Source organism: Aythya marila (assembly GCF_965140915.1).
Source record: "Aythya marila genome assembly, chromosome: 2".
In the NCBI taxonomy this organism is placed as follows: domain Eukaryota; kingdom Metazoa; phylum Chordata; class Aves; order Anseriformes; family Anatidae; genus Aythya; species Aythya marila.
Window position 1 is genome coordinate 108336915 of NC_139043.1, and position 15328 is coordinate 108352242.

General features: G+C 41.0%; 2 protein-coding genes across 4 annotated transcripts in view; one reads left to right on the top strand and one right to left on the bottom strand.

The window, feature by feature from the left end:
• The window catches only part of TMEM241 (transmembrane protein 241), a 46968-nt gene extending 46275 nt beyond the window's left edge, over positions 1-693 (bottom strand). For all 3 annotated transcript variants that reach the window (XM_082755016.1, XM_082755015.1, XM_082755017.1), the window contains exon 1: positions 548-693. In XM_082755016.1, coding sequence (XP_082611142.1) covers positions 548-619 — 72 coding nt within the window. In that variant the 5' untranslated portion in view covers positions 620-693. The remainder of the gene's footprint in view (positions 1-547) is intronic.
• A 3637-nt stretch (positions 694-4330) lies between these two features.
• On the top strand, positions 4331-14439 carry RIOK3 (RIO kinase 3). Its single transcript, XM_082753352.1, has 13 exons — positions 4331-4436; positions 4776-4897; positions 5689-5834; positions 5965-6069; positions 6539-6648; positions 7373-7516; positions 8197-8324; positions 9443-9631; positions 10038-10197; positions 11258-11338; positions 11423-11512; positions 11873-11980; positions 13060-14439. The coding sequence occupies exons 1-13, from the start codon at positions 4368-4370 to the stop codon at positions 13159-13161; spliced, it is 1554 nt and encodes a 517-aa protein (XP_082609478.1). The 5' UTR covers positions 4331-4367; the 3' UTR covers positions 13162-14439.
• Positions 14440-15328: the final 889 nt, after the last annotated feature.

Here is a 15328-nt window from a genome sequence, read left to right on the forward strand (position 1 = left end):
AGGCACGTTGGCTCACAAGGGGTTGTGTTAAGCACAGATTTGCCAGAAGTAGCAATTGGTTTTTAAATCGGGAGGGTGTAACTGTGCAAGCCCATACCCCCGCTTCCATTTATATACCATCTGGGGAAAATGGAAGGTGTATATTCTGATTATTTTCAGCCTCATTATGTTAAAACCTACTCAAAAGTTTGAAAATAGAGGCCCTACATCAAAGCTCTTCCAGCTTCCTCCGAGTTAAGCCAAGCATCTTTTCCAACACAGGAGGCAGCTCAGCAGCTGCTGCAGCCCCTTTCTGTTTCCCCAGCCAACACCCCTCAATCAGCAGATTTGGTAGGAGCAACATCTCCTCCTAGGAGCTCTGCTTCACCTCTGGACCCCGATCTACCTCTACCTAGCACGGCTGCCCGGCGCTACCACCCCTCGCCCCCCATTTTGTGAGGCGAAGGGGCCGGGAGCCGGGCCGCCAGCCGCCACGCGTCCCGGGGCCCCGGCTTCAGCCGCCGCCGCCTCCCCGGTCTCTCCGGGCTCCCCTTGCGGAGCAGCTCACCTTGTTGGTGAAGCAGGACGCCAGGTAGAAGAGGCAAAAAGCCAGCCCGCCCGCCGGCCGCTTCAGGTACATCGGGCACCGGCCCCGCCGCCCGCGGCGGCCATGGCGGGGCAGCGGCCGCTCCCCGCCGCGCCTCCTCCTGAAGGGGGCGAGGCCGCCATGAGCGGGGCGGCGCGGAGCGGGGCCGGGCCCCGCAGGGGGAATGTGGGCACGGCTCCTCGGCTAGCCGGGTGTCACCGGCCCTAATTGCACCCGAGTTCATGTAGATGGCATCCGGAGCGATGCGAGGATAGAAGGAAACGCAGGCTTGGATCAAAATGGAAGAGTCTGCGCGGCGAGCAGAGACCAGAACCCCTCACTCTGTATTCTGTATTCTCCGCTGCTTTGCACTAACATAAATTGCAAGCTTATTATGACAAACTTTCCTTCTGATAATTGCCATTCCTTGCACTTAAGGAATACACTCCTTCTGTGACACCTCTGGGCTCACAGAGATGCAGCCCAGAGACAAAATTTGCCTCCGCTCCCCACTTCTTCCAGCTTCAAACATCACACCTACAAATATACTATTAAACGTATCAGCCCACCTTTTTGCCCGTGTTTGGCTAAATTGAAGCTGAATGGAGGTGTGATCTGCGGGATTTTCTCTTTCAGTGTTGTGTGTGGAATGAAAAGCACAACTTCTGAGGAAAACAACAACAACATGTTACAGATAGAATTACATTTTGTGTTCTTGACCTGCTTGGTTTGTAGTCATCCCTGTGATGACAAACTGAGAGCATCATCAAGAGAAATTAACATCTGTACTTAGGGAATATGTGATAAGATTTTTTTTTTTTTTTTTTTTTGCTTTAAAAAATAAACTGTTTTCGCTACTGTGAATTTAACTTGAGGATCTGACAAACATGAAATATTCAAAAAACTCCTACTTTGCAACACAAATTTCCTTTCCAGTTTTCTAAATATCCAATTGGCTTTCCAGTAAAAATAGGAAGAAAAAAAAAAAAAAAAAAAAAAAAGGCTTCTCATTTATGTGGTGAAAAATTAATCATTTGGGGTACTTTTTAGTGAAGAAAAGCTAACAAATCTTTTGGGACTTCTTTTATTGTAAACCAGAAAAAAGCAGAATAATGTTTCTTCTATCTGCAGTTACAGGACACATTCCAGAAAACAGTTAAGAAAACAGCCATTTTGTTGGGAAAAAAAAAAAAAAATCTTAACAAGCATACATTTCTTCCTTTGTATTTAATTTTAGCTGTAATATTTGACCATTATGTTTGTTCAATGACAAGCTCTATGGTAAAATACATTATGTGAATGCTCAATGTGAGATATTTGTGTGTTCTCTGCCTTTGGCAGCTCAAGATATTTAACAGTAAGTCATTTCACAAACTGTAGCCTGTATTGCTTAACTTACACTGTTGGGAGATACTCATTTAGTGAACTTACTTAGAGGAAAAAAAAAAAAAAGTAGCAAATAATTGCAAACAACTAGATTTTACAGCAGTACTTATGCACAGTGGTGACGTGTAAACTATAAATACCCCAGGGAGGCAGAGAAGCAGTGGATGACGTGTCCTACCTAGTCCTGGGCGTTCTTGTATCACATCACAGGTCAGCCGTGCTCTTGCCTGATCAGCAGTGCCCTACCTGTGCTGTTCTCATCTTGACTTTGCTCACGTAATGCAAAGTACAGGGTCTCTCTGTACATGTGCACCCTGTTTTTGAAGAAAGCAGCACAAATAAGGAAGTGGTGAGCATGGCCTAAATTGGAGAGGGAGAAGGGAAACTAACAGGTAGAGCAAGGGCAAATCCGCCCCATGGTATGAGCCCGTCTAACCTGCTAAGTTGAGCCTCGAAAGGCAAAGTCAGAGCTCAAGGGCCTCACAGCCCCCACTGCTCCAAGACAAATGCAAACACTTTGGTCCATGAAACGCAATCCTGTGTGGTTTGTAAGGAGCTGGCCTGAAAGAGACATCTGATTTCTTGTGCTGAAAGGTTTGGTCCATCCTGGACAGCAGTGATCTCTCACATGCCACAGTAACAGATGCAATGGACATGATTGTGTAGATGATAAAGCGTTTCACAGATCTTGTGTTCAAGAGCTCTGAAAATCAGTAAGCAGACAAATACGTTTGCATTGTGCCATAAATTCAGCCTGTAAGGCTTTAAGAAAGAATAAGAAAAGCTTACTTGGATCTACAAAGACTGATGTAAGCATGTGAGAAGAATAACTTTTACTTTTTAATTTAGTGGAGTGTAGTTTTCATACAAAATATTACATTGATATCTCTCTTCATGTTTCTTGAGGTGTTTTTTATTAAAACTGGGAGATTTGGGCAAAGATGTGTTTTCCTAGAGAAAACTGCAGAGGCAGATTTGAACTACTGTAAATCATTTAAAGCGTGGGATAAAGAATGAAGATAAAAAATGCTGCCAATGTTGTTTATCATAACTAACTTGAGTTACATATTCAGTAGTTGCTAAACAGCTTTAGAAATGTTTTGAGTAGCATGAAGGGAAGTTTCTGGTCTATCTAGATTTTAACTTTTTTATTTTATTTTATTTTATTTATTTTTTTCCAGGAGATGTGAATGTGTGGCAAATGATTTTGTTTACATGTGATTTTACATAGCATTTCTTCTTTGTGCAATTTAGTTCAAAGCTTGATCCATTCATTTAAGGGGTCATGGGATCGAGGCCTCAACCATGTAATATTCATTTGAGGAGGGCTTTGATTCCTTTATTAGACTGCAGAACTGAAGAATGTGAAAAACACTTATTTCCGAAAAATAAAAGCGGAATAAAAGACGTAAGAATATTAAGTCATTATTAATGTTTTTTTTTTTGGTGTTTGTTTTTTTGAGGACTTCCAGCCTCAGTGGTTGTCAACAGGTCGCCTTGGTGATTGTGACACCCGACATCGTCGCTGGTGGCTAATGACGGCTCAGATGAACTCTGGCCGGCAACGCCGATTCTCCACGCCTGAGTCAAGGCAAGTGGCGGCTGCTGGGGCTGGCCTGGCAGCCACATCATGGGGACCTTCTCCACACAGGGGGCTGCGAGACCCCTTCCTATCTCGCCCACCTCACAACCAGGCTGGTTCCTGGTTATGGGATGGGGCCATGCCCCTGAGGGCCAGCAGCGAGCCAGACCTGAGGGGCTGCCGGGCATTGCTTTGCTGCTGGCTCCAGCAGGCACAGGGGGTGGCTGTGTGGTAGCAAAATGCCCCTGGCCTGACAGGAGGACATGTTAACCCCGTATGATTTTCCAGGTAAACGTTGTGCTTGCCATGGGGGTGTAACAGGTGGAGGATCGCAGAGGAGCCATTTGTATTCGTTCTGCATTTACAGTGAGTTACGGGGTCCGGATCAGATCAATTTGTTTGCTCGTCCTTTGAACTACAGGATCAGGACCAAACCGATTTGTACACTTAGGCTTTTTATTTTCCCTCCCCTTATCTTCATTATTTCCTCAGATCACGCAAACTTCACCCCACAGGACCATTTATGATCACTATTTATCCTATCAGCAAGGCTGCCCGGCGGCTCCTCGCCCTTCCCCGGGCGCTCTCGGCAGGGGACGGCGGCCGCTCCCCGTGTCCCCGTGTGTGTCCCCATGTCCCCGTGTGTGTCCCCATGCGTGTCCCTGTGTCCCCACGTCCCCTCCCCGTCCCCACACGGGTCCCTCCGGAGCCCGCCGGCAGATGGCGGTGCGAGGGAGCGGGGCGGCGGGGAGGACCCGGAAGGTTTCTCGCTCGGAGCCGCCTGCCCGCCCTCCCTCCCTCCCTCCGCCTCCTCTCCCGGCCTTGGCAGCTCGCATGGAGCCGCTGGGGATGGCCGCCACCGCCGTGCCTGACGCGGGGCCGGGCCCCGGCTGGCAGAGCAAGGTGAGGGCGGGCGGCTGTGGGGGCGGCTGTGGGGGCAGAGCGGCGGCTGCCGCCCCCTGAGGCGCTGAGGGCGGCTGGCGGCAGCGAGCCGGGCTGGGGGAGGGCTTCACGGCTTCCGAGGGCGCCTTCGTGGTGGTTTTCCCTTCAGAAAGTCCAGAAATGAGGGAGGACATTGCCCATAAAGCAGTGATTTCAGTTATTCCCCCCGAACTTTTACACGCGCTGTGTGTGAACTCAGAAAACTCAACAAGCCCTTAAAAATTACCTCAGTTTATGCTAGAGGCACTGCTGTTAACCTGTTATGGGGGTTGCCGGCTTGAGCGAAATGTTTATTTACAGTGTCCCTGGGGAGCCCCCAAGCCTGCATCGATATCGTGTTCCCTCGCCGAGGTAATGAGCGAACAGCTGGCGAAAGAGCTGCAACTGGAAGAAGAAAATGCTGCTTTTCCTGAAGTGGTTGCGTAAGTTTAAACCCCGGATTAGTCATCTCCAGAGTTGTAAATCCTCATCTTCTGTCCCCTTCTGTGCATTGTGCTTATAGCGTAGCACCATAGTAAGTGCCTTGCCCAGTATTTCCTAACTCTGCTCCTTCAGGTCTTTTTCAGTGAAGATGGCTTCCCCAGGTACAACTCTTCCTTTAGAAACTATCCTCTGTTACCACTCCTCCTTTCTGGATATTTTCTTCGCCTTGTTTTGGTTGCTTTAAGCCAGTCCATAAGCTATGGTTTGAGAGAAGTTGTCAGAAATGTTTTTTTCTCCTCTTTTAGGGAGTTTTGTTAATGGTTAGTTTGACAACTGTCAGGTTATGCATATCACACGTATTCTCCCTGTACTTGGAAGCTCTAATTGTGGCCCAGAGCTTACTAGTTCTAAATGCATACAGATTCTGCCTGTGGCCTTTTCTGTGAAGCACAGCAATGCAACACTGATTTTGGTCTCATTTTTAATATATAGTGCATATATTTTGTTTTTATGTATCTATATACATTTATGTAGCTATATGACTTCTTTCTCATAAGGGACATCTTAAAAATGGAGCCTCACACTTCTTACAGAATGGTAAACAAAGACATTGAAGTAATTTGCCCAGCAAAGTAGTTGTAAAAAGAATCTGGGGGGCATTTGAGATCCATTAGTTCCTACAGAGCTCTGCACTACATCTTTTGTATAGAGTGCTGAAATGGTATAAAGGAATGTTTCTGTTTAGATTGCTGCATTTAATTTTTGGAATCAATTTTTTCATTTTATATAGTGTTGCTGAAGGACCCTTTATTACAGGAGAAAATATTGACACTTCTAGTGACCTAATGCTAGCCCAGATGCTGCAGATGGAATTTGACAGGGAATATGACGCACAGCTTCGACGTGAAGAGAAGAAATTCAACGGAGATAGCAAAGGTACTTTAATCAAAAGAAATATTTTGGCTTTGGAGGCATTCTAGTGGCATTCTACTTCAGTTGACAGAGCTGTGAAGACTTAGCAAATCCCTGATAATCACAGACGTGCTTATTTGTTTTCTTTCTCAAGTCTCCATATCCTTCGAAAATTATCGGAAGGTGCATCCCTTTGACAGTGACAGTTCAGAGGATGAGGTTGATTGGCAGGATACCCGTCACGATCCTTACAGGGCAGGTATGTGGCTGTTCTAAACAGTACAATTTCTCTAGCTGATAGAAATAAGAAAATTAGTTTTCTTCAATGTAAGAAGAAACTTTTCCACTAATTCTGTGGAAAACCAGGTCACCTAATTGGGAGGTGTTATGCAGGAAGTTGGGCGGGTAACTTAAGGCTTCTGTCTTCCAGTATTTTAGCTTCAGTGGCTGAAATCTGATTTTTATAGAGAATATATTGGGGCATCTGCACAAAATATTGAATATTACTTTGTCTGACACTCCAGAGAATACATAAAAGTAAGTCATGACATAGCAAGAATCTGACGTGTTTAGGATAGGAGAAGATAAGACTGCATTAAGATAATAGGACTAAAATGTTATTCTTTTTAGTAAGTAAAGCTATATATAATTTTTATGGGCATTGTGGAACCTTAGCATTAATAATGTTTGTTTCAATGTAAAGCTTGGCTTTTTCTTACTGCTGGCAGATAAACCTACTACTACACCTAAAAAGGGCTTCATTGGAAAGGGAAAAGACATTACCACTAAACACGATGAAGTGGTATGTGGAAGAAAGAACACTGCTCGTATGGAAAATGTAAGTGAAAGCTTAGGGGAATTTTGCTTTGCATGTGAAACCAGAATGCGGAATGCTGTAACTTACCCAAAGAAGTAATGTCTCTACTACTGTATATGATGCTAATTTTATTTAATTACTTATTTTTAAAAATCGGATGAAGGCAATGCAGTGGTTGGTTTAGTTATCAAATTGCCGGTTTGACTTGATTTTTGTTGTTGTTAATTTAATAATAGTTTGTTAATGACACGATTCAAGAGCTTGCATAGAACTGTTTTGACAATACAAAGATATTGGCAAGTGTGGTACTTGGGCAAATAAAACATCAAGGATATCCCTGTGAAGTGTATCAATCCAACCTTATTTCGTTCGCATTAATTTTGCTTGCTCAACTAAGTAACTTGTTTTCAGGCAGTGGTTTGATGTACAGCTTTTCAGTCTACGTACCCACAGTACCTACCTTCACTTTCCTTTAGTGTAACTGGTACAACTGCTTCAAACAAGGAGATGCTGCAGTTGCTGTTTTACAGGATGTTAGGTAATCTTATTACAAATTTGGGCAGAATTTCAAGTTCTGAGTTTACAGCAATGTGTTTTGGATGTTGTGAAACTCACTGTGTGGAATGTTGTCACTTAAGTCCTAATTTAAACTAGATTCGCAGATCATAAAGAGAAATTTTTGCTTGTGCCAATTTCTGGTGTTGGCTATTAACAATACTTACATTTCTGATGTTTCTCCTCATAGTTTGCTCCTGGGTTCCAAGTTGGAGATGGAATTGGGATGGACTTAAAGCTGTCAAATCAAGTCTTCAATGCCTTAAAGCAGCACGCATACTCAGAGGAACGTCGAAGTGCAAGGCTCCATGAAAAGAAGGAGCACTCCACTGCTGTATGTTTTTGAAGTTTCTTTATGCTCTTTATCTTGTGTAACAATGGAAGACTGTTTGGGTAATTCCCTGAAACGTAACCATTTTGAGTAAAACAATTAAGTGATATAATTGACGAAGAAGATCGTATTAGCTCTTGCTAGAGAAAGTCTGTCTTCATTTGAGCTGCATTAACTGTGAGAGCCATATCAAAATAAGAATAAACAGCTTCCAGTATTTACTGTTTTTCTTTCTAAACCTGTCTCATACTCGACTAAAATGAGTAAACTGCTTAGGAATTATTTATAGAAACTCTCTAGAGGATGAATCCGCTGTGGTTGAAGTTTGTGGCTCCAAACATCTTCATAGCAAGTTTCAGGAAAATGAGGTGACCAAGTAAATTTTAGTTAGTAATTTTGGAAGTCAGTAAATAGGCTTAATGGGTAAGTTTGGAGCAGACTCTTTCAAACTTGAATGTTTTACTGCATTGTAGCTCATACAAAAGGAATATAATATTTGGGATATTATGTTCATCATGTGTAAGACTTCTTGAAAACACTACAGAGTGTTCTTAAGTACTAAGAGAGTTCTAACACATTATTTTTTTTGTGCCCAGTTGGACTCTAGTAGTATATAAATATTCTAACTCAACGTAAAGCAAAGGATTGTTTTAATGAATTGAGTGTTCATTTCTTACCCGTAGGAGAAAGCAGTGGATCCTAAAACACGTTTACTTCTGTACAAGATGGTCAATTCTGGGATGCTGGAGACCATCACAGGCTGCATCAGCACAGGGAAAGAATCTGTTGTTTTTCATGCATATGGAGGAACGTAAGTATGTTGTTTGGTACTCACGGTACACTGAAGTGTCAGAGATGGCCTAAAAGGGAGAAACCACAAAATATACAAACAATCTGCATCTGTTTTGTTGCTAAGACTTCGAGGTTTTATTCACGTGTATGCAGGCGATGATAAATTCTGAAAACCAAATGGTACCGACTTTGAAGTCAAAAAATTCCTGCTGTCTTCCTTGAGACCATTTGATGAACAGGATCAAATCCACGGTGACTTTCTGTAGAAAAAAGTATTCCTTTTTACAAAAAATTCTTGAGATTTCAGAGAACTCTTTCCACTGACTTGCCCCACACTAGGGGGCCATCATGATGATCTTAGGCTACCTGCAGATTGTCTTTACATACAGATCATTGTGTTACCAGCTCCATCTGTGAAGCTCAGTGTAGGTGCTCTTGCTTACTTTTGGTTTACCTGGAGAATAGTGTTGGGATGAGGAAACACCTCTAGTTCAATGTATGTTGAGAAGAAACCAATAAAACCCAAATACAGATAACCTGTTTAGAGATGTCAGGAGAGACATGAGTTGAGGGCAGAGGGAAGATGAGCTGAAGGGGATGTTTTTTGTTGTTGTTCTTTTGCTTTGTTTTGTTTGTTTTTGTTTTTATTTGACATGTGCTTGAATGATATTCAGGAGTGTTCTTCTGCTTATTCAGAATTCAGTGCCTTTTAAGTTGCTTAACAAAACACTGTGGCACTGCCATTACTGTTCTGATGCAAGGTTTTTTTCACTTGTAACATACTCAAAGGAATTATATCCATTAACAGGGCTGTTGTTAGCTATGATATTTAAAATATTCACAAGTTGGGAGATGGACCCTATTTGATGAGCAACATACGGTCAGAATTCCTGAAATCAAACATTCAATATCTAAGTTTAATCGTAGAACTGTTATAAACTTAACTTGAAGTGGCTTTCAAACTCAGTACAAAATCAAGTCTTTTCCCTGCATGTTAAAAGTCACTATATCTTGCAATGTATTAAAAAAGAAACAAACCAAAAACAAACAAACAAAAGGCAAAAGAGCAACCATACATTTGCTTGTAAGGATGTGAATACTTACCTTTGTTATGTGTTTAACTCTTACCATGAGAAGTGCAACTGAAGATGATAAAGTTATACCTCCAGAATGTGCCATTAAAGTGTTTAAAACGACGCTTAATGAATTCAAGAACCGTGACAAATACATCAAGGATGACTACAGATTTAAAGACCGCTTCAGCAAATTGAATCCACGAAAGATTATTCGTATGTGGGCTGAGAAAGAAATGCATAACTTAACAAGGTAAAAAAAAAAAAATCTAATGCTTGTTGGTTTCCTCTTCTCTGTTTTTAACATACCCTCTGATTTCTTACAATTTAATGAATTATCAACATCTTCAGGGATTTGGCAGCAGAGTTTATAAGCCCATGAAGTTACCAGGCTCTAGCTGTAAAAGTAATTAGTTTTCCATTAGTGTTTTTAGGCCCGCTTATGGCTTTAAAGTCTGAGTTATCCAATCTGAAATAGAGAGGGGGGAGTATGTCTATATAAAATCAACTACCATTCTGGTCTATTTCAAAGAAATGGGTCAAGTTCTTCACACACAGCTTGGAAATGAGCAAGCAGGAACTAGAACTCTAGGTTTTTAATTTTACTTTTTTGTTTTTGGTGTTTCTTTCTTAATCAGTATCTATTTTTTGATTCACAGAATGCAAAATGCAGGAATTCCTTGTCCTCAAGTGGTTATCCTTAAGAAACACATCTTGGTTATGTCTTTCATTGGCCAGGATCAAGTCCCAGCTCCTAAACTAAAGGATGTAAAACTTAATAGTGAAGATATGAAAAAGGCCTACTATCAGACTCTTAATGTAAGACAGTGCTGATTTCTCCTCCAGTTCTGGGTTATACTTTTCTTTTGGGTAAATAACTTACAGGACAAATCAGCATTTATTTACTTTTCAGGATGCTTGCATCAGCTTCAAAGTATGGAGTCCAAAGGCTTATTTTACTGCTGTTTAATGAGTGACTTAGAATAAATGAGAAATTAAGCACTAGAAATAATACAAATAAATAATCTTAATCTAGTAGAAAACGTGCTGGAACTTGGTGACAGAAAGGATACTTGGTAGCAGGGAAGTCATGAGCAAGTAGTCCTCCTTTTACAGAAGCAGTAAGTGGCTTAGAAAGTTCTCTGAAGTCCTTCTGGGTTTGTAGAATATTTAATTTACAATGTTTAAACACACTTTGGTGAATAAACCTCCCTCCCCTGTTGTTTTTTTTTTTTGTTGTTGTTTTTTTTTAACTAGTGTAGTACTCAGAGAATGAATTAGAATATTGCATGGTGCAATGTTCTAACTCCTGTTTCCTACTGTAATTGTTTCAGACGCATACCTGCTAAGTGTCTGCTCTCCATTAGCTTCCCATGGTCATAAACAAACAAGCAAACAAAACAACAACAACACCCCCTGCCCCCAGCAGCCTGGTGCTGTGAGTGGTCTGTACGTCACATCCTGAGATCAGTAGAGCAACATAACTGTGTTTTAAATGAACCAAATATGGATATTAATTAGGATTCGTCATCTAAAACTGAGACTTTTTTTTTCTTTCCCCTACGCAATGGGGGTAAGAGTGACAGGTATTTTTAGAGAACACGTTTATCTTTCTCATGCACTTGGACTGTTGGCAGAGTTGACATGAGTTTACGAGACTGATTCTTCTCACTTGCCAAAGCTAAGCTCAGTGATAAAAGCTTCGTTTGCTGGCAGCTTACCAAAACTGCAGTTCCCTGTGAAGCTTCACTGAAGATTTGGAAGAAATAATGTAAATGGTGGGTGGGGAAACACTTTGTTGTGCTCGCCCTGCAAATGTTATCGTTGGGAATAGCACGCTTAGCACACTTGATTCACGCATTGATTTTGTTCCTTGCAGATGATGCAGCAGTTGTATAAAGAGTGCAACCTGGTCCATGCAGATCTGAGTGAATACAACATGCTTTGGCATGACGGCAAGGTGAGGGTATTTTTAAAGTGGGAAGGAAAGGTTTCATCCGATGTGAAATGTTAACACAAAACAAATTGCTGTCTCCGCCTTCAGGTTTGGCTTATTGATGTCAGTCAGTCTGTGGAGCCCACCCATCCTCACGGACTTGAGTTTTTGTTCAGAGACTGTAGGAATGTTTCACAGGTAGGACCTCTTTGTCTGACGATCGTCTGTTAGGCTGAGTGTTTTTCCAAGTTGAAACAGCGTCATTGAAATTCAGAGCTAATTTAAAATCAACCAAAACAACTCCAAAAAAAAATGGTTGTGGCTGGAAATGCGTAGGATTATTCTTGCATGTTGTCCATACTGATGGTGTTCTTCTCTGAAAGGGAAGAAAGTATGGAAGAATAAAACAGTACCAGTGGAAATTAGAACTTCTCTTGGTTGCTACCAAACAAAAAGCAAAAATGTCATTTTGACTAAAAACTTCAGTTGTAATTTGTGGAAGAAAAAGGAGTATTTTGTTTTGTAAAGTGTTTAATGTCTCCTTTTTATGTTGCCTAGTTCTTCCAGAAAGGAGGTGTGGCAGAAGCACTTAATGAGCGTGAGCTCTTCAACGCTGTCTCAGGTTTAAATATTACAGCTGACAACGAAGTAGACTTCATAGAAGAGGTACAACTTTCTGTGTTTAACATCTTGAGTTGGTTAGCGAGGAGCTATTGCAATACCTTAACTTTCCCAGTTCAGTTTGTATGATTAATACGAGTATAATTTCAGCAATTACTCTGCATCCCCCTTCTAAAACTTCATTATTTCTTCCTCATACAAACATTTTTCAGAAACTCAGATTCACAGACCTCCCTGTCCCATTCCTGATGCCTTGCTCCCAAGTATGAAGTTTATGCTAGTCCAGTATGTAGCAGGTTTGGAACATTTGACTTGGGGAACAGGTCCTCAAACTGATCAAGGGGTAAAGGAAACACAAAGTGAAATAGTCACGAGGGTTTCTTAGACTTTCCAAGATGAATTTATTAAGCAAAACAAAAATTGCCTCGCTGACTGTGTTGTGAGCTTAGGTGTGTGTGTGGGTTCAATGTCATCTTTTTGCCTACGGGTTTTATGGGAAAGACATACTGTTTGTGTATCGGTGAAGTTGAGCCACGCATCCTTGAACTTCAGGCTTTGACTTTAGTAACTACAATTACCTCCCTTGGAGTACAAGAGGAAGTATTTCAAACATAACAATTTGAAGATTAAAGTAAACTACAGGACTGCGTTACTTGGATTGCACAAAATGTTTAAGTATAACAGTCTTCTACTGTCACCTCTGACAATGACTACAGTGGCTTTGTAATCTTAATATCACTTGGAATTTCTCCAGTGTTGGTGGATTGGCTGAATTACAGTGGAGGTGATCAGAGTTGGATAAAGGGATGCTTTTGTACTTTGGGGAGTACACCGGGAGTCCTAAGAATCTTCTGTCTTCCCTGCAGCTCATGCATTTCAGTCATTATATAGCATGAAGCTGCAAAAGAGCGCTTCTCCTTTTACTAATTTTTTGAGAACAGATGTTTCAAGCTGTATTTCCCAAGCGTATTGCACCACATGTGACAGAATCATTAAAATAAAATTATTGTATATACCTGATCAGTCATCTAAAGGTATATTTTAACACTATTTAGGAACATTCAGGCACAGCTTGGCTTTATGATTTCAGTATGTTTTTTTTTCTATTTTCTTTGGCTTTCTAGATTGAAGCTTTGGAGAAGAGAAATGAAGATCACGTGCAGAATCATGGAAAGAAAGTGTCCACGTTTTCAAGTGATGGAGACCCACCTATTTATGATGAATAGCACTGGCTGTATAGCTGCTTTTAAGAAAAAAAACAAAAAACAAAACCACGAGAAACCAACACAGATATGCTGCTTCTGACTATGTTAGTGCAGTGGTAAATGTCAACTGCCGATGTCAAGAGAGAGTGGTTGACTGGGAATGCCAAAATGGAAAACACAGTGGGCGTATGGTGATGCCTCAGTGTTTTGTTTTTTTCTTGTTTGATTTTTGTTTTTAATGTCGCCCACACGTCAGGCTGGCACTGCGAGAATGGAATGTCACTACTTGGGATGGTCTGACAGCTTCACCAATTGTCTGGTTACATTAGGCTGATGTGGCTGAGGTGGTCATATTTTGTGTCATTCAGAGCTTATATGTTATACTTAAAAAAAAAAAAAAAAAAAAGAGTTTAGATCAACTAAACCAGTTAGTGAGAAAGCAGACTCAAAAAAGAGTCCCTCTTTTTTCCCTTTTGCGACTTGAAAAACAAATTAAAAAATTGTGTATCGCAACCGTGTCAATGAGCCTTTCGTCCTTCACCCAGGGCAAAATGAAAAGTCAAACTGTGCTGTAATCATGAAACTGTTAATTTAACAAAACAACGTCTTTATACATGGAAAGAAAAGTCTGTACCTTTTCATTAAAAGTACGTGGAGTCTGGCTCTAACTGTCTCTGTGAATACAACTGGGTATTAAGAGAAACTGATCTGAATCCAACCTGTAGAGGACTTCTTTAGTGATATGCTGGAAGTCCTGAGGGCTGCATCCAAGATGCATAACAGAGTAAAATCAGTTGCTTTCAATCTTAATATACAAGTAGTTCCAAGAACTCGGTGCAAGTCAAGAAAACAAACACTCAAACCTTTGCATCTGCACTGAAAATCTGGGTAGAGCACCAAACCTTCTTACTCATGTAGAAGATAATCGTACACTTATGAAAACTAAATACTGATCAGAATTACTTTTAAATTAAGCTTTTTGATTACAATTGGAAAAGAGAAAAGTCGATTCATCTTTCTTTCATGCTTTTATTCTTAATGCCAGTCTTCTTATTTTAGCAAGTTTTAAAAGTCTAGCAATGTTTTTCCTCCAGCACATTTGAAGATGAACTGATCTAGTTGGGTGGTTTGGAATTAAGAAGTTTGGATCAACTTTTTAAATTGCTGTTTCTGGTGCTGTTCTATCAAGCAGAACATTGTGTTGCTACATGTGACATTCTCCCAGTGTGCTGTGAAAGTGATTTGGTTTTCTTTTTAATAATTGGAGAACTGGTGATGAAGTAAAAACTTTAGATCTTGCAGTGGCATTCTTGTGTGGTTCTTTGCATCGTACTGGCCATCGCCGATCCTCAGTGCTATGCTAAACCAGAGTTAGGGAGTACTCCCTTTAACAACAGAAAAATGACTATTTTCATGGGTGCTACATAAACAGTAAATAACTTTGACTTTTTTTTTTTTTTTTGGCCAGTTGCATTGGAGGTATTTGGATCCTTTTTTTTTTTTTTTTCTTTATAAATTTGTGCCAATCTTCTTGCTTTTACCCCTTACTTTTGTAAGTAAAGCAGCTTATGTGTTGTGGATATGTCTTCACCACTCAGTGAAACAGTTGCCCAAAATAAAGACATCAGGGAACGAACAGAATTACGTACGGATGTGGAGTGCCACAGTTACCTAACACCTTCAGGAAGACTGGAGCCTGCTGTTGGCACATACAACCCAACCTTCCTCAGAGCATTCAGAGGGTAAGGTATTTAAAAAGAAAAATATTAATATTCTAGACTTATTAAAAGTCTAAGTACTTCTAATATTTCTTAGGGAAACAAACATTTATTTCAAAGCAGCTATCTACTACGTTACAGCATTCTCGTCAAGGAAGGATGTTAGATCCGTAGGGATGTTTGCACTGGAAGCGAGAGGAAGAGAGCACAAATAACTGGAAAGCAGGGGTGCGTTTTCTGAGATGTGATTTTGAAACAGGAGACTTGTTCTGTTGTGCTTGAGTAGAAGCCTCAGTTGGTATGTCTGTTTTTAACTTCTTTATAAAATCTGCTTAGAACAGATTTAATAAAATATAAAAAAATGAAGTGATGGTCCTTGAGCCTGTGAGTTGAAGCTGGTGGGCCTGATTATATTGCCTGAATGTCCTGCAGTAAAATCTGCTCAGTCTCAATTTTCTTTGAGACTGTAC